The sequence below is a fragment of the Malus domestica genome, chromosome 11 (genome assembly GCF_042453785.1).
Source record: "Malus domestica chromosome 11, GDT2T_hap1".
Lineage (NCBI taxonomy): Eukaryota > Viridiplantae > Streptophyta > Magnoliopsida > Rosales > Rosaceae > Malus > Malus domestica.
The window spans coordinates 37025742-37050398 of NC_091671.1; the positions used below are offsets into that span (position 1 = coordinate 37025742).

The 24657-nt window shown below is 38.3% G+C and overlaps 1 protein-coding gene, 1 long non-coding RNA gene and 1 pseudogene across 2 annotated transcripts; 2 read left to right on the forward strand and 1 right to left on the reverse strand.

Annotated features, from left to right (window-relative positions):
• Positions 1-11592: 11592 nt before the first annotated feature.
• LOC108170805 (uncharacterized mitochondrial protein AtMg00810-like) lies at positions 11593-12708 on the forward strand. Its single transcript, XM_017326217.3, has one exon. The coding sequence runs from the start codon at positions 11593-11595 to the stop codon at positions 12706-12708; it is 1116 nt and encodes a 371-aa protein (XP_017181706.3).
• A 3043-nt stretch (positions 12709-15751) lies between these two features.
• Positions 15752-17454, forward strand: LOC114819809 (nuA3 HAT complex component NTO1-like; annotated as a pseudogene).
• A 795-nt stretch (positions 17455-18249) lies between these two features.
• LOC114819672 (uncharacterized) lies at positions 18250-18970 on the reverse strand. Its single transcript, XR_003766997.2, has 2 exons — positions 18672-18970; positions 18250-18557 (listed from the first exon to the last, which is right to left on the reverse strand). It is a non-coding gene; the product is annotated as an uncharacterized lncRNA (long non-coding RNA).
• Positions 18971-24657: the final 5687 nt, after the last annotated feature.

The following is a 24657-nucleotide window of genomic DNA, read 5'->3' on the forward strand; positions in this document are numbered from 1 at the left end:
CAGCAAGCACAACCCTCTGAAAAGCTGGAGAAGGTTTCTATATCAAAAGATTATCCAGATCGCATGGTGAAGATTAGCACCACCTGTCACCACCCATTCGGTTGGCATTGATCTCTTTTTTGCAAGAGAACACTGAGGTCTTCGCCTGGTCATACGAGGACATGTCAGGCATCTCTCCGGATATCATATGTCATCGCTTGAGTATTGACCCCAAGACCAAGCCGGTGCGATAGAAGCGATAATCTTATGACGTTGAACGATACGAAGCAATGAAGGCAGAAGTTGAAAAACTCAAAGGCATAGGCTTCGTCCGCGAAGTCAATTACCCAACATAGGTAGCAAATGTGGTTCTTGTTAAGAAAAATCCGACCAAAGAAAGTCTCTTACTCCAAAAGGTCTTGTGGAGAATGTGTGTTAACTACACCGACCTAAACAAAGGATGCCCGAATGATAGCTTTCCTCTTCCTCTCATTGACAGACTTATAGACTCTACGGCAGGGTGTAAACTCCTGAGCTTCATGGATGCTTACTCAGGATATAACCAAATCCGCATGAACCCTCCGGACCAAAAACACACAGCCTTCACTACTGACAAGGGACTATATTGCTATAATGTCATGCCCTTCAGCCTAAAGAATGCAAGAGCAACTTATCAGAGACTAGTTAATTCAATGTTCGCCAAACAGATTGGGAAGAGCATGGAAGTTTACGTTGATGATATGCTAGTCAAAAGCAAACATGCTGACCAACACATTGCTAACCTATATGAAACTGTCACCATTCTGAAGAGGTATCGAATGAGGTTGAACCCCAACAAATGTGCCTTCGGCGTAGGCTCTGGCAAATTCTTAGGCTTCATGATAAGCCAACGAGACATTAAGGCTAATCCCGAGAAGATCAAAGCAATCCTTGATATGAAGGAATCGGTAACTTCAAAAAATATTCAGAGCCTTACTGGCAAGGTGGCAGCCTTAACTAGGTTCATCTTTAAGGCCACAGATAGATGTGCTCATTTCTTCAAAACACTTAAGGGAAGTAAGAAGTACATTACATGGACTGATGAATGTGCCAAGACATTCAAGAACCTCAAAGACTACATGAGTAAAGCCCCTCTACTTTCCAAACCTGAGGTTGGTGACACTCTCATTATCTATCTGTCGGTATCGGTTTCAGCAGTAAGTTCCGTTCTCATTCAAAAGGATGGTAATGTCGAACGGCCTGTCTACTACACTAGCAAGGCCTTACAAGATGCAGAGACACGATATTCCAACATTGAGAAATTGGCTTTAGCATTGGTCATGTCTGCTCGAAAACTTCGCCTTTACTTCCAAGCATACTTCATCATCATGCTTACCAATCATCATCTTCGACAGATACTCCAAAGTCCTGACACTCCTATGATTAGCCATTGGCCCTTCACCCAATGGGGACTTGATTTGATCGGTCCAATGCCTGCAGGGAAGGGTAAGGTCCGCTATGCAATCGTTACAGTTGACTACTTCACAAAGTGGGCTGAAGTAGAACCCTTGGCAACCATTACTGAGGCAAAAATAGAAGACTTTGTATGGAAGAACATCATTTGTAGATTTGGCATTCCCAATGCGATAGTCACTGACAATGGGCGACAGTTCGACAACAATAAGTTCAGGATGTTATGCTCTAAGTTCAACATCAACTTATGTTTTGCCTCCCCAACTCATCCCCAGTCTAATGGATAAGTTGAAGCCATCAACAAAATAATCAAGCGAACTTTGAAAACTAGCTTGGACAAGGCTAAAGGTTGTTGGCCAGAATTTGTACCCCAAGTTATTTGGTTATACTGCACTTCGTATCGGACATCAACAGGAGAAACCCCATTCTCACTTGCCTTTGATGCAGAGGTAGTTGTCCAGTTGAGCTTGAGCAAGCAACATTCCAAGTCCAGAACTAAGTGCAAAGTGAAAATGACAAACAACTTACCCTCAACTTAGATCTAGTTAAGGAACACAGAAACAAGGCTCACTTGAGGAATGTCACCTACAAGCAACGCATTTCCAACTTCTATGACTCAAGGGTCAAACCTCGTTCTTTCAAAGTGGGGGACTGGGTATTAAAGAAAAGATTACTCTGCGACAGAGTCCCGAGTGAAGGAACACTTAGTCCAAACTATGATGGACCGTTTGAAGTTGTTGGCATCAGTCGCCCTGGCTCCTACAAGTTTAAAAGCTCCGATGGCAAGACCCTTAGCCATCTATGGAACGCTGATCACTTGAAGTACTATTACAAGTAAACTCACATTGTACAAGTGTTAAGCTTCAGCTGTTCGGCATCCTATGTAATGAAGACTATTTGGCATAAATTCAATAAAGAGGTGATTTAGATAACTCGGTCCTAATCGTCTTACATTCGTAGCAATGGAACACTCGGGTTCAAAGCTTCAACATGAAAGCTTCCAACATGAAACAAAGTCTATGTCAACAAAACTATACAAATAAACGAACAGCTTCATAGTATATTCGTTCAATCATACATTCCAACACATTCATACATAAGCCAACTGTGCTTCGAAAGGGTTCAACATACTTTATGTCATTCGACACTTGCTACAATGTGCCTCGACACCTTGCCCTTATTCTCACTAACCAAGTGATGAAATGTGAAGAATGAACTCATCTTCATGCCACCAACCAGGTGATGAAATGTACAACTTGTACTCTCCTTCATGCCACAAACTAGGTGATAAAATATACAATCCGTACTCTAATATCATTTGGCAACTTGCCACTCATGCCACCAACCAGGTGAAGAAGGAACTCATCTTCATGCCACCAACCAGGTGATGAAATGTACAACCCGTACTCTCCTTCATGCCACCAATCAGGTGATGAAATGTACAACTCGTACTCTAATATCATTTGGCAACTTGCCACTCATGCCACCAACCTGGTGAAGAAGGAATTCATCTTCATGTCATCAACCAGGTGATGAAATGTACAACCCGTACTCTCCTTCATGCCACCAACTAGGTGATGAAATGTACAACCCGTACTCTAGTATCATTTGGCAACTTGCCATTCATGCCACCAACCAGGTGAAAAAGGAACTCATCCTCGTGCCACCAACCAGGTGATGAAATGTGATGAAAGGTAATAAAGGAACTCACCTTCGTACCACCAACCAAGTGATGAAAGCAACTCACCATTCATTCCACCTACCTTAAGATGAGTGGTACAACTTGTACATGTGAACTCCTAACATTCACAAATAATCAAAAACCATCAAGCCTAACAACTCAACTAGGGGAACTCTTATGCCCAACAAGAGTTATAGTCACCAACAAAGTCTTATTGCAAGCCAACAACAACTTTAATGCATGGCATACGAAGATCAAGCTATTCAGCCCTCTTGCATCTGCTTCAGACATTTCCCCTCTATAACAATGCAAACACTACAACTCGTAGAAAGCTTCACACACTCTTGATCAAGACAGTGTGAAGCAAAACCAATTTATGGTGCCAACAAGAGCTTCATCAATGAAGGGCAACCACAATTCTCAAAAGCTTCACACACTCTTGAGCAAGATAGTGTGAAGCAAAACCAATTTATGGTGCCAACAAGAGCTTCATCAAAGGAATTCAACCACAATTCTCAAAAGCTTCACACACTCTTGATCAAGACAGTGTGAAGCAAAACCAATTTATGGTGCCAACAAGAGCTTCATCAATGAATGGCAACCACAATTCTCAAAAGCTTCACACACTCTTGATCAAGACAGTGTGAAGCAAAACCAATTTATGGTGCCAACAAGAGCTTCATCAAAGGAGTTCAAACACAATTCTAAAAAGTTTCACACACTCTTGATCAAGACAGTGTGAAGCAAAACCAATTTATGGTGCCAACAAGAGCTTCATCAATGGAGGGCAACCACAATTCTCAAAAGCTTCACACTCTTGATCAAGACAGTGTGAAGCAAAACCAATTTATGGTGCCAACAAAAGTTTCATCAATGAAGGGCAACTACAACTCGTAGAAAGCTTCACACACTCTTGATCAAGACTGTTCAAAGCAAATTCAATTTATATGGTTCATCCAAACCTTCGACGACTACAAGGTATGGCTTGCATCACAATCTCTTACTCAATAGTGTGGAAGCAAAATTTGTATATGTTGTCTCTCCCACATTTTCAAATTTCTAGTTTCCCAAAAAAAAAAAATTAGGAAATTTAACAAAGCTTCATCAATGGAGGACAACTACAAATTCTCAAAAACTTCACACTATCTTGATCAAGATAGTGTGAAGCAAAATCAATTCATGGTACCCAACAAAAGCTTCACCTACAAAGCTTCAACACAAAAGATTCACCTACAAAAGCTTCACCCACAAAAGCTTCACCCCTAAAAGCTTGACCCACAAAAGCTTCACTTACAAAAGCTTCACACACTCTTGATCAAGATAGTGTGAAGCAAAATCAATTCATGGTACCCAACAAAACTTCAACTTCAAAGCTTCACCTACAAAGCTTTAACACCAAAGCTTCACCTACAAAGCTTCAACACCAAAGCTTCACCTACAAAGCCTAAAATATATATATATATATTCGGAAATTCGAAAATTTGAAAATTCAAAAATTCGGAAATTCAAAAATTCAAAAAATCGAAAAGAAAAAAAAAATTTGCCTAAGCTTTCTCTTTTTTGGGCCTAACAACTTTCATAACAAATATATATGAATGAGGAGTTTTGGGCTACCACTTAGAAACGAAAATGGTGAAGTTTTGTTACTTTAGAAACTTGGCTACTAGCAAGACACCTCATTCGTCAACTCCCTTGACCGGAGACTTGGGGGACTCCTACCATATGCTACTGCACCTTGATACTCAGAAGTCTCACGACCACTCAGTGACTTGGATTTTTCAAGTCTCCAACCGAGAAGTTTTCCTCACTCGGGAAATTAAGGGAACACTACTTCAATCTACATGCTTCACTCACAAAGTTTCAACATACAAGCTTCAACAAAAGAAAAAATTCAAAGAACTTAGTGAAGAAGGCTTTGGTGTATTTAACAGAATACGTTGAAATGAAGCAAAACTTATTTATTGATATCTCCGATAAGTTACAAATATGTACATATATATGAGTCAAAATGAACAAACAAGAGGGAGCCTTCACAAAGGTTGCTTAGGAGAAGTCTCAACAGTCGGCAGGGCCCCAGAAAGAGAAAGCACCGGAAGGTGATCATTCGGAGCCTCAGTACTGGACAGAACCCCAGAATGAGGAGGCATCAGAGGTTGATCATTTGGAGATTCATTACGCAGTACAGCCCTAGAAGACGAAGACAATAAATTCCTTTGGAACAAACCCACAAACCTCTGATGATCAAGTAAAATCCGACCATCAGATTCCTGCAGCTGGTCAAGCTTCCTCTTCATGTTTGTAGCATAGTCTTGTGCGAGCCTATGCAACTGTTTATTTTCATGCTTGAGCCCTCTGATCTCCTGTTTGAGACTTATCACTTCAACCGCCAATGATTCAACTTGGCGGATTCGAGCAAATAGGCGTTGAGCCATATTAGACACAGAACCTGCACTCTGAACACTGAAAGCCAGAGAATCCTTAACAGCCAACTCATCAGACTGTTTGGAAAGTAGTCTGTTATCTTTGGGAGTGAAAACGTTCCTGACCACCACCGCAGCAGTCATATCATTTTTCATCACAGAGTCCCCAACGGTAAAAGAACCAGTAAGGGATAAGAAAGATGGGTGCCCTATATTGTCTTGAGGAGGCATGGCTACCTCTTCACCAAAGTTCAAGTCAAAACGACGGTCGGATGGGCCATACATTTTTAGAAATGATGAAGGAGAAATGAGGTGCAATAAATCTCTGAAGTACAAAAATAAGGGGAAAATTTCTACAAGAAATAACTCTCTGAATGTATTTCTTGCACACAATTGGTGCCCCTATAAAAGAAAGGGCAACAGGGCCGTTGGTTCAAAAATCAAAGAGGCACCACTCTCTAGATTTCGAGAAACAGATTTTCTTGAGTAAAATATGTCGATAATCTCCACACGTAACATCAGCTCTTCGGGTACCACAGATAACTTTGCCAAAGATCTCTGACAAAGTTTAGACACATAAATTTTGAAGGTTCAACTACCCTACTATTACCTACAAAGGTAAAGGAACAGCGCCACTGCTTGATAACTGGAAAGTCCCTATGTGTGTCAACCTCTGTGCTCCGTGACAAGGCAGACTGGCAAAAAATGCCCAACATTTACTCACATTCGAGAAAACACTCCCAACAAGATTGCTTGCTCAAAAATCGAAAAGGCACCGCCCTTCGAATCTTGAGAGCTAGACTCCCAACATGATTACTTTCTCAAAAATCGAAGAGGCACCGCTCTCCAAATCTCAAGATCCAGAGTCCCAACAGGATTGCTTTCTCAAAAATCGAAGAGGCACCGTTCTCCGAATCTCGAGAGCCAAATCCCCAACAGGATTACTTTCTAAAAAATCGAAGAGGCACCGCTCTTCAAATCTCAAGAGCCAGACTCCCAATATGATTGCTTTCTCAAAAATCGAAGATGCACCGTTCTCCGAATCTCAAGAGTCAGATCCCCACCATGATTGCTTGTTCAAAAATCGAAAAGGCACCGCTCTCCGAACTTTGAGAGCCAGATTTCCTTGGATAAAGCTTGTTTGCAATCTTCACACACAACATCAGCTTTCTAGATACCACAGACCACTTTTTCAAAGTGCTCTGACAAAGTTAAAACACGTGAATCTTGCAGCTCCCACTACATTGCTATGACCGATAAGGGTAAAGGAACAGCGTTACCACTCGCTGTTGGGATAATTCCAATATATGTCGACCTCCAGCGTTACCACCCCTGGATGGAGGAAAAGTACTTCCATAGAAGATGTCACATCTACCTATGAGACAGATAAGACAAGTGAAAACGATACCATACTTCGGTACTTAGAAGTTTCGTGATTACTCAGCAGCTTGGATCTTGTAAGTCCCCAACCGAGGAGCTTCCCTCACTCGAGAACTTAGGGGAGCACTGTTTGTACCATACTTGACCAATCCCAAAACTACTGAGTACCAGTCAACGTTATACCGTCAAGGACCCAGAAGAGTTTCCCTCTAACCAGGAGGTCAATCACAGCACGACACGTGTCGACATCAGAAGCCAATCGTAATGCGACACGTGTCAACATCAGAAGCCAATCATAACACGACACGTGTCAATGTCAAAATAAAGCTAGAAACTCTCTTCTATAAAAGGAGATCATTCTCCCACAATATTCCCAAATGTTATTTGTACTAAATCATTCAATAGTACTCACTAAAGGAGATCTTGAGCTTATGTATTTGTGTAAACCCTTCACAATTAATGAGAACTCCTCTACTCCGTGGACGTAGCCAATCTAGGTGAACCATGTACATGTTGTGTTTGCTTCCTTGTCTCTATCCATTTGCATACTTATCCACACTAGTGACCGGAGCAATCTAGCGAAGGTCACAAACTTGACACTTTCTGTTGTACCAAAATCCTTACTGATTTTGTGCATCAACAGATTACGCTTATACTATCACCTTATCACTTGTCATGTAATGAATTTGACCCAAACTAAATTTGAGTAGGTGACACTTTATTTTACTTTTAAGAGCAAAAACAAATACTTCCCGTTCTCCCAAATTGAAATAAACAAATTATTACCGTTTCCGACAAATAACCTGAAAATGAAATTACAAAGGTTCCAAAATCCAGAATAAAGGTAGAAAACATCTAATGTACACAATTTTGTCAAAATAGCTACAAAACTTCTAATGTTTTCTAAAATGAACAAAAATATTGTACAGCTCTTCAAATATACACCAAAACATATGTCAACTTCTCACCCAAGCTGTTGAAACGGAAGGGAAAAATGGTGAGTTGCAAAGCTCAGTAAGCAACATTATCTTAAATGAAATTATTCGAATGCATAGTCAAAGGAGATGGATTTAAGAGCTGCAATACAATGGACACAAGAATCCAATGAATTAATAACAATACAAATAGCTTCTGTAATTCCTTATCAGTAAATCCAATGAGGCTTTATTCACATGGTGATTACATGACTTTATCCAACTGATCAGAGGTCCAGACTCCTTCACAAAGAAGGCATAAACACTATGATTCAGACGAACTGAACCAACCACAAGTTTAAATGTTATTTGACGTATGACTACAAAAATGGGTTGAGAGAAGAAAATTGTGTTAATAACAAGGAGACAACTTTCTTTAAGCAAGTGATGGAAGGTTACTTCCGCTGTGGTTTTGCTTGCCAAAAAATGGCTGCTTACTTCGCTTTAAGAAAACTGAAAACTTGTCTATTGAAACCGGTTTGTATGGATGAGTTGTATGTATGAGTTGTCATCCTCACCATAGCTTGTCATTCACCTTACATCAACCTTTCTTAGTTGCTAGTAAAAGCTTCTTTACTTGTGATTTGGTTTTTTGCTTTTCCACTTGTTAGGGCAGATTTTAGGGATTGTGTTTGTGTAGTTATCCTACAATCTATTGTAGCTTTCTTTTGGCTCTCTATAAGAGTTGCCTTCACTCTCTTGTAATCTTCATAATGAAATATACAACAAATATTGAAACCAAAACTCAACATGGTATCAGAGCAAGAACCATAGGGTCCTGACTCTGTTCATTTTTTTTACTTCTTCATTTGCTCATTATCGATAAAGATGGTAGAAGAAAATGTGTCTAGTGCCGACAATGCCTCATCCTTTTCCCCAAACTTAACCCAAGGGGTTGAGAACAATCCAAATCAACGACTCTTCTCGGTGCTACTGAACGAGTTCAACTACCTTTCTTGGTCAAGAGCTGTGTCACTTGCTCTAGAAGGAAGATCGAAGCTAGGGTTTATCAATGGAAGCTCTGAGCCCCCAGAATCCACTTCACCCAACTTACGATGCATGGCATGCTACTGATCAGCTAGTCATGTCCTAGTTACTTGACTCCATGAAGCCAAAACTGTCTGAGTTTTTCAGCTACTCAGAGTTTTCCCTTCTCCTATGGGAGTCTGTCAAAGATATGTATGGCAGCCAAAATAACTCAGTTCGCATCTTTCAACTGAAGAAGAGTGTGGCTAGTTTAAAGCAAGGTAATCACTCATTTGTTCAACACCTTGGAAGTATGAAATCCATATGGAATGAACTCGATATGTATCGTCCACACACGACTGATTCCTCTGTGTTACTGAAGAAGGCTGATGAAGACAAGGTGTTTCAACTCTTAGCAAGCTTGGGAGCGGAGTATGAAGACTTGCGTAGTCACTTGTTAATGACTCAAGAGCTGCCCTTTTTTACCAGTGTGTGTCATGCAGTCCAGAAAGAGGAAACTTGACGAAGAGTGATGAATGTTGAGCCCAAATCCAACTCTGAAGCTAGGGTTTTCACGACAAATCACAAAGCAACTGGTGATAGGGTGCTTGGCAAGAAAGCAGACTGGAAATGTTCTTATTGCAACATGAATGGACATTTAAGAGAAAAATGTTGGATTCTTCATTCGGAGTTAAAGCCTAAGTTTGATAGGGAAGGCAGGATAATCAAAGATGGGACGGGTGGAGTCACTCCAAAAGCATTTCATTCAGTTTGTTCCTCAACTGATGGGATGGCCAATTTCTCAACAAATCATGTGTCTTTGATCAACGAGTTTGCTGTTTTTTCTTCAAAAGAAGCAAGGAAGCATTGAACCTGATGAAATGACACCTGAAAACCCTACTGCAATGCTAGGGAAATTTGCTGGATTCTTGTCTGACTCGGAGAACACATCGAAAGGAAATATTCCAGGTATTATCAGTGCCATTTCCACTGCTCTTAATGCAAATGTTACACATGATTTTTGGATTATTGACTCTGGTGCCACTGATCATATAACTAATAAACCCTCTAGTCTCCACGATTTTCAAAGAACTATTGATCCAATTCATGTATCTGTTGCAAATGGGAAAGGGGAACCTATTCTAGGGAAATGAAAGATTAGATTGCTAAGTGAGCATATTGATTCCACTGCTCTCTATGTACCTTCTTTTCTTTTTCAGCTCTTGTCAATAGGAAAAATCACAAAAACCTTAGACTGTCTTGCCATATTTTCCCCTCACAATGTTGTGTTTCAGGACCGAGTTACTCAGAAGAAGATTGGTGAAGGGTTCTTCTTGAATGGACTCTACTATCTCTTAAAGGAGTCCAATTTTGTCAAAAAGCTCAGTGTCAACTTAAGTCAAGTTCAGGAACACCAACTTTGGCATCAACGCCTTGCCCATCCCTCAGAACATGTGATGACCAAGTTATTTCCCTTTTTTTGTAAAAACACACTGGAGTGTGAAACTTGTCAAATGTCAAAAGCCACTAGACTTCCTTTTGTTTCCTCTAATTCTAGAACTAGTAAACTTTTTGAGCTTGTTCACTCTGATATTTGGGGCCCTTCTCGTGTAGAATCCTTTGATGGGTATAGATATTATGTTACATTTATTGATGACTATTTTAGAGTAACCTGGTTGTATCTTTTAAAACTTAAAAGTGATTTGTTTGATGCTTTTAAGGACTTTCACAACCTAATCACCAATCAATTTTCATCTAAGTTATATATGTTAAGATCAGATAATGGTACCGAGTACACTTCCAATAACATGAGTAATTACTTGAGCAATCATGGCATTTTGCATCAAACTAGCTGTGTTTGTACACCACAACAAAATGGTGTGGCAGAGAGAAGAATCGAGACTTATTGGAGAAGATTCGATCACTTATTATCCAAATGAATGTTCCTAAGAAATTTTGGTCTCAAGCCCTGCTTACTGCCACGTACATCATTAATAGGCTGCCAACTCGGGTGTTGAATACTAAATCTCCTTTTGAAGTCATGAAGGGCAAGCTTATAAACTTGTCTCACCTCAGGACCTTTGGTTGTACTTGTTATGTGCACATTCAAGCTCTCTATCGTGACAAACTCGACCCTCGAGCTGCTAAATATGTGTTTATGGGATACGCCAGTTCTCAAAAGGGTTACAAAGTGTACAACCCTAACAAGGGGAAGCTGGCAGTCTCTAGAGATGTGCGATTTGATGAATATTCACCTTATTTCCACAAAGGGTTGGAGACTAATGCTAATATGGAAGATCTTATGGACTTATTTCCACTACCTATTCCAGCAGAAATTCATGAAGTCACTCCTACTTATATCAGCACTAATAATTCTCAACTCACTGAGAGTGTAATTGATGCAATGCCAAGCTCTTCTGGACCATCAGAAGCTCAACCAAATCAGCAAGCTATAAGTGCACCAAGAAGAAATCCTACAAGAGATAGACATCCACCAGTGGGGTTACAAGAGTATGTTACTAACATTGCAAGGAATCCTATCTCTGCAGCCATTTCTTGTCACATATTCTCATCTTCTCACACTTTTTTCCTTAACAAATTGTCCCACACTTTCGAACCAAGGAATTTTCATGAAGCCACATGCATGCCTGAGTGGCAAGATGCTATGACTAAAAAGCTTCAAGCTCTGAATGACAACCAGACATAGGGTGTGGTGGATCTTCCAAATGGAAAGAAGGTCATGGGAAGTAGGTGGATATATAAGACCAAATTCAACTCCAATGGAAACATTGAAAGACACAAAACACGGTTAGTAGCTCAAGGTTTTACTCAAACCTATGGCATTGACTATAAGGAGACATTTGCTCCTGTTGCCAAAATGAACACAGTGGGGGTATTGTTGTCTGTGGCAGTCAATAATGCATGGTCCTTATTCCAAATGGATGTGAAGAATGCATTTCTTCATGGGGATCTTGAAGAAGAAGTGTACATGAAGTTGCCTCCTGGTCATCCAAGAGAAAATGAACCTAACAAGGTCTGCAGACTTCATAAAGCCATATATGGTCTCAAACAGTCCCCTCGAGTTTGGTATTCGAATCTTAGTTCAGTCCTTGAAGCTGCAAGGTTCAAAATGAGTCATGATGACTCTTCTTTGTTTGTTCAAAGTAGTATTGCTGGCAAATTGGTTGTGCTTATATATGTTGACGACCTAATTATTACAGGTGACAATATAAGTGAGATCAAGACGCTTAAGCAGTCACTTCACCAAAAATTTGTCATTAAAGACTTAGGGCCCTTGAAATACTTTTTTGGAATTGAGGTGGCTACCTCTTCAAAAGGATTGTTCTTGAATCAAAGAAAGTATGTTCTCGATCTTCTAAATGAAGCTAACATGATGGAATGTAAACCAGCTCGGACACCCCTAGCTAGCAAACTTCAGTGGCATGAAAAAGATGAACCTCTCTCGGACCCTAGTGTTTATCAGCGAATGGTTGAGAAACTTATTTATCTCACCATTACTAGGCCTGATATCTCATATTGCGTTAGCCTAGCCAGTCAGTTCATGCACTCTCCTACTCTAGTTCACTGGGAAATCGGCAAGAGAATACTTCGATATCTCAAGGGCTCAGTAGGAAGGGGGATAATTATGAAGAACAATGGATCAAATCACATCTTGGCCTACACAGATGCTGACTGGGCTGGAAATGCCCTTGATCGAAAATCCACAACAGGTTTTTGCACATTTGTTGGAGCGAACCTTGTCACTTGGAAGATCAAGAAACAAACTGTTATTGCTCGATCTAGTGCTGAAACTGAGTATAGGGCTATGGCAGCAACAACCTATGAACTCATATAGTTGAAAGGTCTTCTTTCTGAGCTTGGATTCACAAGCATGGTACCTATGTCCTTGTATTGTGATAACCAAGCTGCCATGCACATTGCCTCCAATCCAGTATTTCATTAAAGGACCAAACATATTGAAGTTAACTGCCATTATATTCGTGCTCAAGTTCAATCTAAGGTGATAGACACCGTGTTCACACGCAGCCACGATCAACTTGCTGATTTATTCACAAAAGCACTAGACTCTACTCAGTTTTAGCGTTTGTTGTGCAAGCTTGGATCAATCAATCCCCTTGATCCAGCTTGAGGGAGTGTATTGAAACCGGTTTGTATAGATGGGTTGTATGTATGAGTTGTCATCCTCACCATAGCTTGTCATTCACCTTACATCAACCTTTCTCCATAGCTTGTCATTCACCAATCACTTTCCATAGCTTGTCATTCATCTTACATCAACCTTTCTCCATAGCTTGTCATTCACCAATCACTTTCCATAGCTTGTCATTCACCTTACATCAACCTTTCTTAGTTGCTTGTAAAAGCTTCTTTACTTGTAATTTGATTTTTGCTTTTCCACTTGTTAGGGCAGATTTTAGGGATTATGTTTGCGTAGTTATCCTACAATCTATTGTAGCTTTCTTTTGGCTCTCTATAAGAGTTGCCTTCACTCTCTTGTAATCTTCATAATGAAATATACAACAAATATTGAAACCAAAACTCAACATTGTCATGCCCCAACTTGCAAATAAGAACTATTTACGAATTAGGAAGTGAGCCATATATGATATATCTTAGCTATAAATTATTGATAATTAACAATAATATGAATGAGGAAATATCATCTTTACCATTTTAAACCAATCCCTTTCTACACTCTCTATTCCCTTTCTTCCACCGTTTGACCCATTTCAATTTTCTCTCTCTTTCTGTCCTGCCAAATATGACCAACGATCCTATTATCCCACCACCAAACCCCAAACATCTAACTAAACTCCCCCACTCTCTTTGTTTTTTAATTTGTATTCTCCCACATGCTACAAACCAGCCCCCTCCTCCTCCCAACTCTTTCCTTTCAGTTTCCTTCTTCACTCTGACCCCTATATCTCACCTTCTCTCTTATCAACCCAACCCTCAACCCTTCTAATTATTCAACGCACACCGTCTGTGTAGCGGGGAAGCTTCTGCTGCTCATGGAGTGCATGCTGCAACTTCCCCAGCTGAGTATGGCGTAACGGCTGTTGCGTCGCAGTGGCATGGCATCGGCACATCGCAACGGAAAGACATTAATTACAGTCAATTGTTAAGTTCATTTATTCAAGCGAAAAGACATTGCTTTCACTTATTAAAGCCAAAAGACATAAGAGTCAATTGTTAATTCCATACTATGGCTAAAGCCATATGATTACTTGTATTGTGTGGGGTGCGCACATGTGTGACGTGTATGTATAATTGAAAGAATCCATGTCAATTTGCATGCGTTATCAGTTGTCTGCGAGTGTTGTTATCGGCAACGGTGGATCCAAAAAATAATATTAGGGGGGTCAGTAAGAATAGTGCGCACAGCGCGCAAATTCTTTTTACCAGAAATAGCATGCATATCGTTATTTCATTGAGTCTTGGTAGGCCTAAAAGCATTTGGAAAAATATATTACACACCTGTTAATGTATGCAAGGTGAAGCGCCCAAGGTATCCATGGACATTCACCAAGTCTTGGTAAGCCTGAAGTCAGTTAGAGGGCATATATGAAGCCAACTCTAATCTTCAAAAAGGCAGCATCCAAAGTATCCATAGACATTCACTGAAGTTCGGAAAGTTAGCACTCAAAATATCCATAGACATTTATTGAAGTTTGAGGGGTCAGCTAACCCCCCATACCCCTCAATGCATACGCGCACTGGTTATCGGCTATTTTATGTTTCAGAATTCGATGCTTGGAATTGTTCTAGCCGGTCAGCACTTCGGAAACCCTCTAACTGCAGTACCATGTACTGTTTCCAGCGTTTGTCATTCAATCTTGGGTAGTGCCTTGGCAGCGTATGTCGGAATTTCTTTCCGTACGTAGTAGCTATGGAACAGTTGGATTTGCACTTTTTGGTGCTGGTATGTGAATAAGTTGAACATATATTGGTGAGTTATACTTCTATTAGAAAGATTATGTAAATGTGGTATCAAAAATGTGATAAGTGTATCCACCATTTTCGTTCTTTTATTTTGCATATGATTGCCTCTATATCGGACAAGAAAAGTTGCAAATAGTCCCATCCAAAAGATTGAATTAGGAAACAAGGGAGCAAGTACACAACTTTATTTACATCTACAAAGTTCAGATTGAAAGATTTCAATTTTCGGCTTATCGTCGTACACTAAAAAAAAGAACAAAAAAAAAACTCCAAGTCATTTTGAGGGAAAACTTATCTCAAATCGTAACCCAAAACCCAAGCCCAACAACAAAGCCGGACCTCTCACCCAAATACTTTTGGTACCAAAATTCCCCCAACCAAAAACTTAAATACCCCGCCAAATTCAAATATTGGCTACTAAAACCAAGGTTCTAAAAAACGCTAGGCGGTAGTCAGGTGGCGGGCTGGCTCCTAGCGGCTAGGTGGCTAGGCGGGGTCTAGGCGAGCGCCTAGGCGGATTTAGGTAAATTTCTTGTATATCTTGTAAATAAATGCATATTGACACTTACAAAAAATTATACTTGTATGAAATCCATGAATAAGATAATAAAAAAAATGATAAAATGCAAAAAGAGTATCCAACAAGTCCAAAATTTAAAAACATATTAAGCATATATGACATATAACCATAGTGAAGAGTATTGTAGGATGATAAATGTACAAGTTCACAATTTTAAACCACTTAGACTTAGATAGGATATTTTATTTTATTTTTTAATTTCATTAAAAAAATAAACCGCCTAGCCCCGCCTAGCCCGCCTAGAGCCAATCCGATTTTTCCAACCGATTTGCAAGAAAACGTCTCGGCTCACCACCACCTAGGCCTTTTTTTAGAACATTGACTAAAACTCAAATGAAAATGAAGGCTCGTAACTTTCAAAGTTCCCACAACAAATCTAGTTCGTTCGTCTAATATTTCAATTCAAATCCCTAATCTCTAATCCCAAATCAAAACCTCAAAAGAGATCAAACTCTCTCAATCAATCTTCCCACCAAATCATTTTGCCCATTTTTATTTGCCCAACAACCAGACCAACAAATGGATCAGAGATTCCATGGCCCACCTCCTCTCAAGAGATTCAGACTCATGTAGCAGCAGGAGAAGGATGCCATTTTCTCCCCTTTGCACATTCCGAGGAAAAAATGAAAGGCGCTTAGGGACCAACTCGTTCTCCCTGACCTTGTTGCCTCCGCCGCTGCCATCTCACCTATTCCGTGCTTGCCAAGAAAAGGGTTTGGGCGTTTCAGCCTGATTTGTTCCCCAAAGAGCCCATTTCGACATTAGACCTTAATGTCAACTACAAGTTGGGTGGGAGCCGGAAGAAGAGGTGGTGGAGAAAATAGAGGAAGTGGAGGGTAAATCTGAAAATTGTTGCAATGAAAATATCGAGATTACCCAAGACCAAGAAGAGAAAAGCCAAGAAATTGCAGGGGATGAAGAATGCAATGAAGAAGAAGATGATGGGTTTTTTTGTGTGTTGTTTGTCAGAGCACAGATGGAGATCCATCGGATCCAATGGAGGAGGATTGTCTGCCCTCCAAGTTACCGTGCCCTCCCATGCCCTCCTGATTGTGTGGTCACAGTTAAACCACGTTAATATTTTATATTATTATTTATTTTTGTTTTATTATCTTTATAAAAAAATAATATAAAATATTAACGTGACTTAACCGTGACCACACAAAACAGGAGGGCATGGAAGGGCACCGAAACTTGGAGGGCAGACAATCCTCCTCCGGATCCAATTGTGTTCTATGACGGGTGTGATATGATGGTTCATGTCTCCTACTATGGAAATCCCCTCGTAAAGGTATCTGAAAGGCGATTGGTTTATAGCCAAATGCGCATTTTTCAATGTGCATTCTCAATCCATTGAGTCATATTCTTGATGCTTGTGTCCTGTCAATTGATGGGTAATAGAGCCCACTGGAGACGGCAGGTAGGTTCACATTATGTACGAGCTTTATGTCATGGATAAAGAAAGTTAAGGTTCTATCATAAAACCAATTAGTAATACGAGGAATAGCCTAACTACTTATAAACTCATGCAATGTCTCTTCTCTCATCAATATAGGATTCACTCTCAACACGTCATTTTACGTGTGACGAATTTTCAAGCCTAACACGTGAACAACACAACTCAAGTGACATAGAGCAAGTGTGGCCGTTGGGCTTCACACATGGGCCAAACTGTTCTGATACTATGAAAAAAATTGAGGTTCTACCATAAAACCAATTGACAATATGAGAAGTAACTCAACTACCTTATAAGCACATGCAAGATCCCTCATCTCATCAATGTGGGATTCACTATCTACACTGGAAGTGTTATTCAAGGATCCTGAAGGTCGGGAAAGGATTAATTGCTCCAAGGTTTCGAAAAGGCGGTGGAAGGAGAGGTGTTATGTTTGTGAGAGTTCAAAGGGGTGTGCTATCCAGTGCTTTGAGCTTAAATGCCCTTTGGCATTTCATGTGAGTTGTGGGTTGAATGAGGATCTTTGTATCGAGTATAAGGATGGAATGAATAAGGGAGCTATTGCCACAAAATTCCATCACTTGAACATCTACTTGTACTGACTTGTAGACCCTTTGGTTGTGAAAACTTCATAGACAAGTAATAAGGGCCAGTTTGAAAGAAGCCTTCACCAATCATCTTCCCGGTAATTATGTCCTTTAAAATCACATTATGGGGTGAGAAAATTGCTAGGCAATTTAGTGTTTTGGTGATCCTTCCTACTGACATGAGATTAAAAGGAAAGAATGGAACATAAGGGACAATGGACTGAACTTTGTTTGGATATTAGCTTAATTTTCCCACTACTACGAAACCATTTATTAGTATCGTTATGATAACTGACAAGAAATGTATATTTTAAGCAAAATCCGACAGAAAATGGATGCAGTGACGGATATAATAAGCGACATAATTGCCAGTGTCAGGAAATGAATTTTCCGACAGAAAATACTCTAAATCCAACAAAAATTGTGTCGGATATAACCAACAGAGAATGTATTAATAATGAATAAATAAGATCATTTTTGTCGGCTAAAACCGACAAAAAATACTAAAATCGATAGAACTTGTGTCTGATATAACCGACATAGAATTTATTAATAAGAATTAAATAAAAACATTCTTGTCGAATAAAACCGACAGAAAACATATTAATAATAAATAAATAAAGTATAAACCACTTTCTGCATTTTCCATATCCCATGCATTCACTGCATTTTCCATATTCAACCTAAGTTTCAAATTCTTCCTCTCTAATGACAACATGTTTGACAGAGGAAGAATTTGTATGGGCACACCATAGCTCTCACGGTTACTAGAATTCAAACTAATAGATTTCCTCGTCAGAGCGAAGAGAATGAGAAGGAAATGAGGAAACTAACACCTACAAATTTATACACAACAAAAATTTACTAACCATATATTTACATTTTTTAAGCATCATCTCCTGTATAGCCCATCGGCTTAATTATACTCACATTTTATAAGCATCAGCTCTTGTATAGCCCACTGGCTTCACTAGAGGAACTAACACCTACAAATTTATACACAACAAAAATGTACTACCCATGTAAAATCACCAAGAAATAAACCCTATATTTACCTCACGATTCACGGCAAAAATTGGGCAGTGTCGACCGATCATATCATGCCATTCAGTTTTCATCTGAAATCGCGAAATTGCACAAAACCCATTAAAAATTAAACAAAACCCATTAAATTTGAACAAAACCTATTAAAATTGAGTCGAAATTGAATAAATATTTCAGAGAGAGAGTACGGATAGAGTGATAAAGGCCCATCTTGCTCATGGGGACGATGTCGCCTTGCTTGTAAGCGAAAGATATGCAGGGCAGCACGGAGAAAGAAATCAACAGAGGGAGCAGCAGGAGTGAGAACCTCGACCCCCTTCCACTTCCCGCCATCTTGTAATTTCTATCGCTCTGAAACTTTCACTCGATCTTCCGAAGTTGGAGACTCGAGATTGCAGGTGATGCAGTCGACAGGCAGAAATGTGAAGGAATTATTATTTCGGGTTTGGAGTTTGGAGAAAAGGGGGAAGGAATAGGGGAGGGAGAATGCACCGTCGCAAGGAAGAGATAAAAGGAGTTTTATTCTGTAAAATTTCATTAAATATTTTTTAAAATATAAACCGACATAAAATTTTTATTACTATCGGTTACAACCGATAGAAAAAATATGGCTGCAAAAATCCTTCCAAAATTCCCTTCAAAAATTTTTATTCCCCCCCCCCCCCCCAAAATTTTGTTATGATTTAAAAAAATAAAATAATAAATTGTTTGGTTTAATAAATAAATAAATAATATGTATTTAAATAGAATACATTTTTAAAAATTAAATAAATAATTATTTGGTCTAATAGATAATAACCCATGTAAAATATGCAATAAAGAAACAAAAAGATAATTGTACGATGAAAATGTCATCACACAAACTAAATATTGTCTAATCAATACTTGAAAAACATAAATAAAAATTTAGCACAAATTACTATTCCCACTTAAAAATTTAGGCAAATTTAACGAAGATATGCATTCTACGAAACTAGTTTCTATGATCTAACCGTAAAACTTGTTTGTTGATACTACAAGATCGCATACGTAAAAATCGCAAAAAAAAATATTCAGAGATTAGGTAACGAAACAAAAAATTTCAACGATTATAAACGAAAAATCACAATTTAACTGTTATTTTAGCTCTGATTTTGATGATTTTTTATAAGGGTAAAAGACTATTTACTACCCTCATGTTTCATGGTTTTCAACATTTAGTACATCAAGTTTTTTTCGTCTCAGAGTCATACCTAAAATGTAAATTTTGGAACAATCTCATACATCCGTTAGTCAAACTGTTAAATTTGCCGTTAATTGTGACGTGGCGCCCATGTGGACAATGACTGAGCGCCACGTGTCAGCCACGTTTTTTTTTTTTTTTCTTTCTTCTTTTCTTCTTCTTCTTCTTCTTCTTCTTCTTCTTCTTCTTCTTCTTCTTCTTCCACCCGACTGCAACATTTTTTTTCCTTCCTCCTTCTCCTTCCTTCCCATTCTTCTCCTTCTTCCTTCTCTTCCTCCGAATCTAGGGAATTTTTTTTTCTTCCTCCTTCTTCCTCCGAATCTGCCCAGATTCGGTTTTTTTTTTTTTTTTTTTTTTTTGAGGAAGATGAAGAAGAAGGAGGAAGGAGGAAGGAGGAAGGAAGAAGGAAGAAGAAGAAGGAAGGAGGAAGGAAGAAGGAAGAAGAAGAAGGAAGGAAAAAAAGAAAAGAAAAAAGTTGCAGTCGGAGGAAGAAGAAGAAGAAAGAAGAAAAAAAAAAAAAGCCGAATCTGGACAGATTCGGAGGAAGAAGAAGAAGAAGAAGAAGAAGAAGAAGAGGAAGGAAGAAGGAGGAAGGAGGAAGGAGAAGGAAGAAGGAGGAAGAAGAAGAAAAAAAAAAAAAAACTTCCCCAGATTCGGAGGAAGAAGAAGAAAAAGAAGAAGAAAAAGAAGAAGAAAAAGAAGAAGGGGAAGGAAGAAGGAAGCAAGAGGAAGAAGAAGAAAGAAGGAAAAAAAAAAACGAATCTGGGCAGATTCGGAGGAAGAAGAAGAAGAAGAAGAAGAAGGAATAAGGAGGAAGGAGAAGGAAGCAGGAAAAAAAAATTCCCCAGATTCGGAGGAAGAAAAAGGAGAAGGAGAAGGAAGAAGAAGGAAGAAGGGGAAGGAAGAAGGAGGAGGAAGAAGGAGAAGGAGGAAGAAAAAAAAAAGTTTGCAGTCAGGTGGAAGAAGAAGAAGAAGAAAGAGAAAAAAAAATATCCCCAGATTCGGAGGAAGAAAAAGGAGAAGGAGAAGGAGAAGGAAGAAGAAGGAAGAAGGAGAAGAAGGAAGAAGGAGAAGAAGGGGACAGAAGAAGGAGGAAGGAAGAAGGAGAAGGAGGAAGAAAAAAAAAAGTTTGCAGTCGGGTGGAAGAAGAAGAAGAAGAAAGAAGAAAGAAAAAGAAGAAAGAGAAAAAAAAAATCCCCAAATTTGGAGGAAGAAAAAAGAGAAGGAGAAGGAGAAGGAAGAAGAAGGAAGAAGGAGAAGAAGGGGAAGGAAGAAGGAGGAAGGAAGAAGGAGAAGGAGGAAGAAAAAAAAAAGTTTGCAGTCGGGTGGAAGAAGAAGAAGAAGAAGAAGAAAGAAAAAAAAAAAAAACGTGGCTGACACGTGGCGCCACATCATTGTCCACATGGGCGCCACATCACAATTAACGGAAAATTTAACAGTTTGACTAACGGATGTATGAGACTGTCCCAAAATTTACACTTTAGGTATGACTCTGAGACGAAAAAAATTTGATGTACTAAATGTTGAAAACCATGAAACATGAGGGTAGTAAACAGTCTTTTACCCTTTTTATAATTACACTCCTCGACCCTATAAGAATGCATTGAACAAATTCGATCTTCAATTTAAAATATTTACATTAGTAGATACCACAAAATCTTATTTTATACTTGATAGAAGTATAATATTAACTCTAAGTGTTTGTTTAATCTACAATTTTGATGCGATATGCATTATACGAAACTTTTTTCAATGATCCAACCGTAAAACTTATTTGTACACACTCCGAGATTGCATACGTAAAAAATCGTAAAAAACAAACATTCAAAGATTACGTAATAGAACAAAAGTTTTCAACGGTTATAAATGAAAAATCACAATTTGACAGTTATTTTAGCTCCGATTTTTATGATTTTTTATAGCTACACTCCTCGACTCTATAAGAATGCATTGAACGAATTCGATCTTCAATTTAAAATATTTACACTAGTGGATACCACAAAATCTTATTTTATACTTAATGGAAGTATAATATTAACTCTTAAATGTTTGTTTAATCTACTGTTTTGACGCGATATGCATTCTACGAAAAAAATTTCAACGATCCAACAGTCAAACTTATTTGTATACACTCTGAGATTGCATACGTAAAAAATCGTAAAAAAACAAACATTCAGAGATTACGTAACGAAACAAAAGTTTTCACAGTTATAAATGAAAAATCACAATTTAATAGTTATTTTAGCTCCGATTTTAATGATTTTTTACAACTACACTCTTCGACCCTATAAGAATGCAATGAATAAATTTGATCTTCAATTTAAAATATTTACACTAGTGGATACCACAAAATCTTATTTTATAGTTAATGAAAGTATAACATTAACTCTTAAATGCTTATTTAATCTACCGTTTTGACGCGATACACATTTTATGAAACTTTTTTCAATGATCTAACCATCAAACTTGTTTGTACACACTCCGAAATCGCATACGTAAAAAATCACAAAAAACAAGCATTCAGAGATATAGAACAAAAGTTTCGATGGTTATAAACGAAAAATCATAATTTAACTATTATTTTAGCTCTGATTTTGATGATTTTTTACTTTGTTCGTGTCGGTTATATCCGACAGGGCCATGAGTGAATTTTTTTTTAACCATGTGTTTATTTATTTATTTGAATCAATATAACATTTTAAAATAATAAAATAGTCAATTTATGTCGGTTATAACTACTAGAATACTAAAATAATAACCGCCAGATGTGTCTGATACCGATTACATCGCATCTAGATGTGAAAATGTAAAACGTTATCTCAAAAAGAAAATTTATTTATTTTTTTATATTTTTAATTTTTAAGTTATCTGTAATCTTAATCTAGAAGCTGATACTTTTATTTTTATTTTTAAATTATCTATTATCTTAATCTAGACCATGAGAGTTGTACAAATTGTAAGTTCTCCGATTTAGTGAGTAATAAAGTAAGATTATATGAAGGATTTACACAGAAAAAGATTTTGGAGACTTGTATACTTTCAGGTTTGGATTACATATTGAAAAGGAGATTGAAAAGAAAACAACATGTGAAAATGCAGTTATTTTAGAAAAATTTAAGAAAAATATTTTATACTTTACATATCAAATTGTGTATGATCTCCAATTCGATATGTCTCAATGTTGTTTAATTTATACGATGTATGAAAAATATATCAAGATCGGCAACATTGATATCGAGTTTATATAGTGGTTTAGGAAATTGGAAGGTTTGGGGATGTAAATGAGAAATGGTCCGGGAGGAGAAGCCAATCAAGAACAAAAAGAAAAAAGCGAAAACTGTGTATGATTATCGTTTGAAGGGAAATGACGGAAAGGACTATAGGTCCTGCAGATTAGCATCCCACAGGTCCATGAGTGAAAAAAATAATATTTAAACCATGTATTTATTTATTTAATTTTAATTAATATAACATTTTAAAATAATAAAATAGTCAATTTTTGTCGGTTATAACCACCAGAATACTAAAATAATAATCGTCAGAAACTAAAATAATAAAATAGTCAATTTTTGTCGGTTATAACCGCCACTATTAACTTAAAAACCGCCAGAATATGTTAAAAAAAAAATTAAAAAATACTGGTGGTTATAATAATTTTATGGCGGTTGCATCCGACACTAAATATCCGCTAGGAATTTATGTCGGATAGAACCTATATGATTTCATTGTTATCCGACACTAACTGAATGATGTGTCAGATATCTTTTATCCGACATAATAACTTATTAAACCGCCACCATCATCCGACACCTAAAGCTAATATTGTAGTAGTGTCCTTTTGCCCATGACTGAAACTCCTCTACGATTAACAATTGATAATTAAGATGACATTTTTTGAAAATCATGCAAGTTTGTAGGTTGGTTTGTCATGTGATCAATGACACCCATATCCAATAATCATGCACAAGACTTGCATTTTGAGCTTTTGAAAAGTATTTAAGATACCTGCAATGTCTTCGTGTGGTATTCCTTCTGCTTCTGCCAAAAACCCAGTGAACTTCCCAAGGAGAGTAGTGTGGTTCTCGGCTCCAGTTCCCACTGTTTCTTCACTCTGACCCCTCCAATTTTTGCTTTGAAGGTAGGAAGCAAACTCATTGATCAATGTAGTAGGATTTGACGTAAAATCTAACAAACCACCACTGGGAGTTTGACCTGCATGGTTTATTAAGGAAGATGCTGCAAGATTGGACCCATAACTACTTTTGAATGGTGGATTTGAGCTACTTTGAAATGTCATTTGTCATCCTTGTTGAACTTAGGTTTTAACATTGGATGAAGTATCCAACATCGATCTTTGGTATGACCAATTCCAAGGTGACCAATACGAAGACAGTGATCACATTTTAAGTCCGACCTTTTTCCCTTGTAAACCCTTGATTCAGGCGACTTGTGATTTGAAGCATATGCCCGAGTTTCTCCCACACTGGACTTGGTGTCAACAGCCATGACTCGCCTTTTAACTTCTTCTCGTTGTATGGTGGCACATACACTGGAAAAAGATGGAAACTCTGAGTTCATCAAGATGTGGCTCCTCAAATCTTCATACACCGAGCTTTGACCGACTAACAATTGGAAGATTTTGTTTTCCTCAGCCCTCTTCAACAGTATAGTAGTATCGGTGGTATAAGGCCTATAAGCGTCCAACTCGCTCCACATCGACGTTGTAGTGAGGTCACCGAGATGTTGAACAAAGAACTTACTTAATTTCTTGTTTAAGGGTAACAACATCTCTTTTGAGCCGAAAAACTCTGGCTGAGTTATTTGGTTGTCCTACATTTCTCTCACCTTGTCTCATAACTACTGTGAAGATTCAAAATAGCTGAAGATTTCAGCGATTCTCCTCTTCATGGAGTTAAGTAACAAAGACATGATCAACTGGTCCTTGCACATCG

Bases quoted from the DNA above. Each gene is read 5' to 3' on its own strand.
- LOC108170805 (XM_017326217.3), top strand. From the start codon at position 11,593: ATGGGAAGTAGGTGGATATATAAGACCAAATTCAACTCCAATGGAAAC.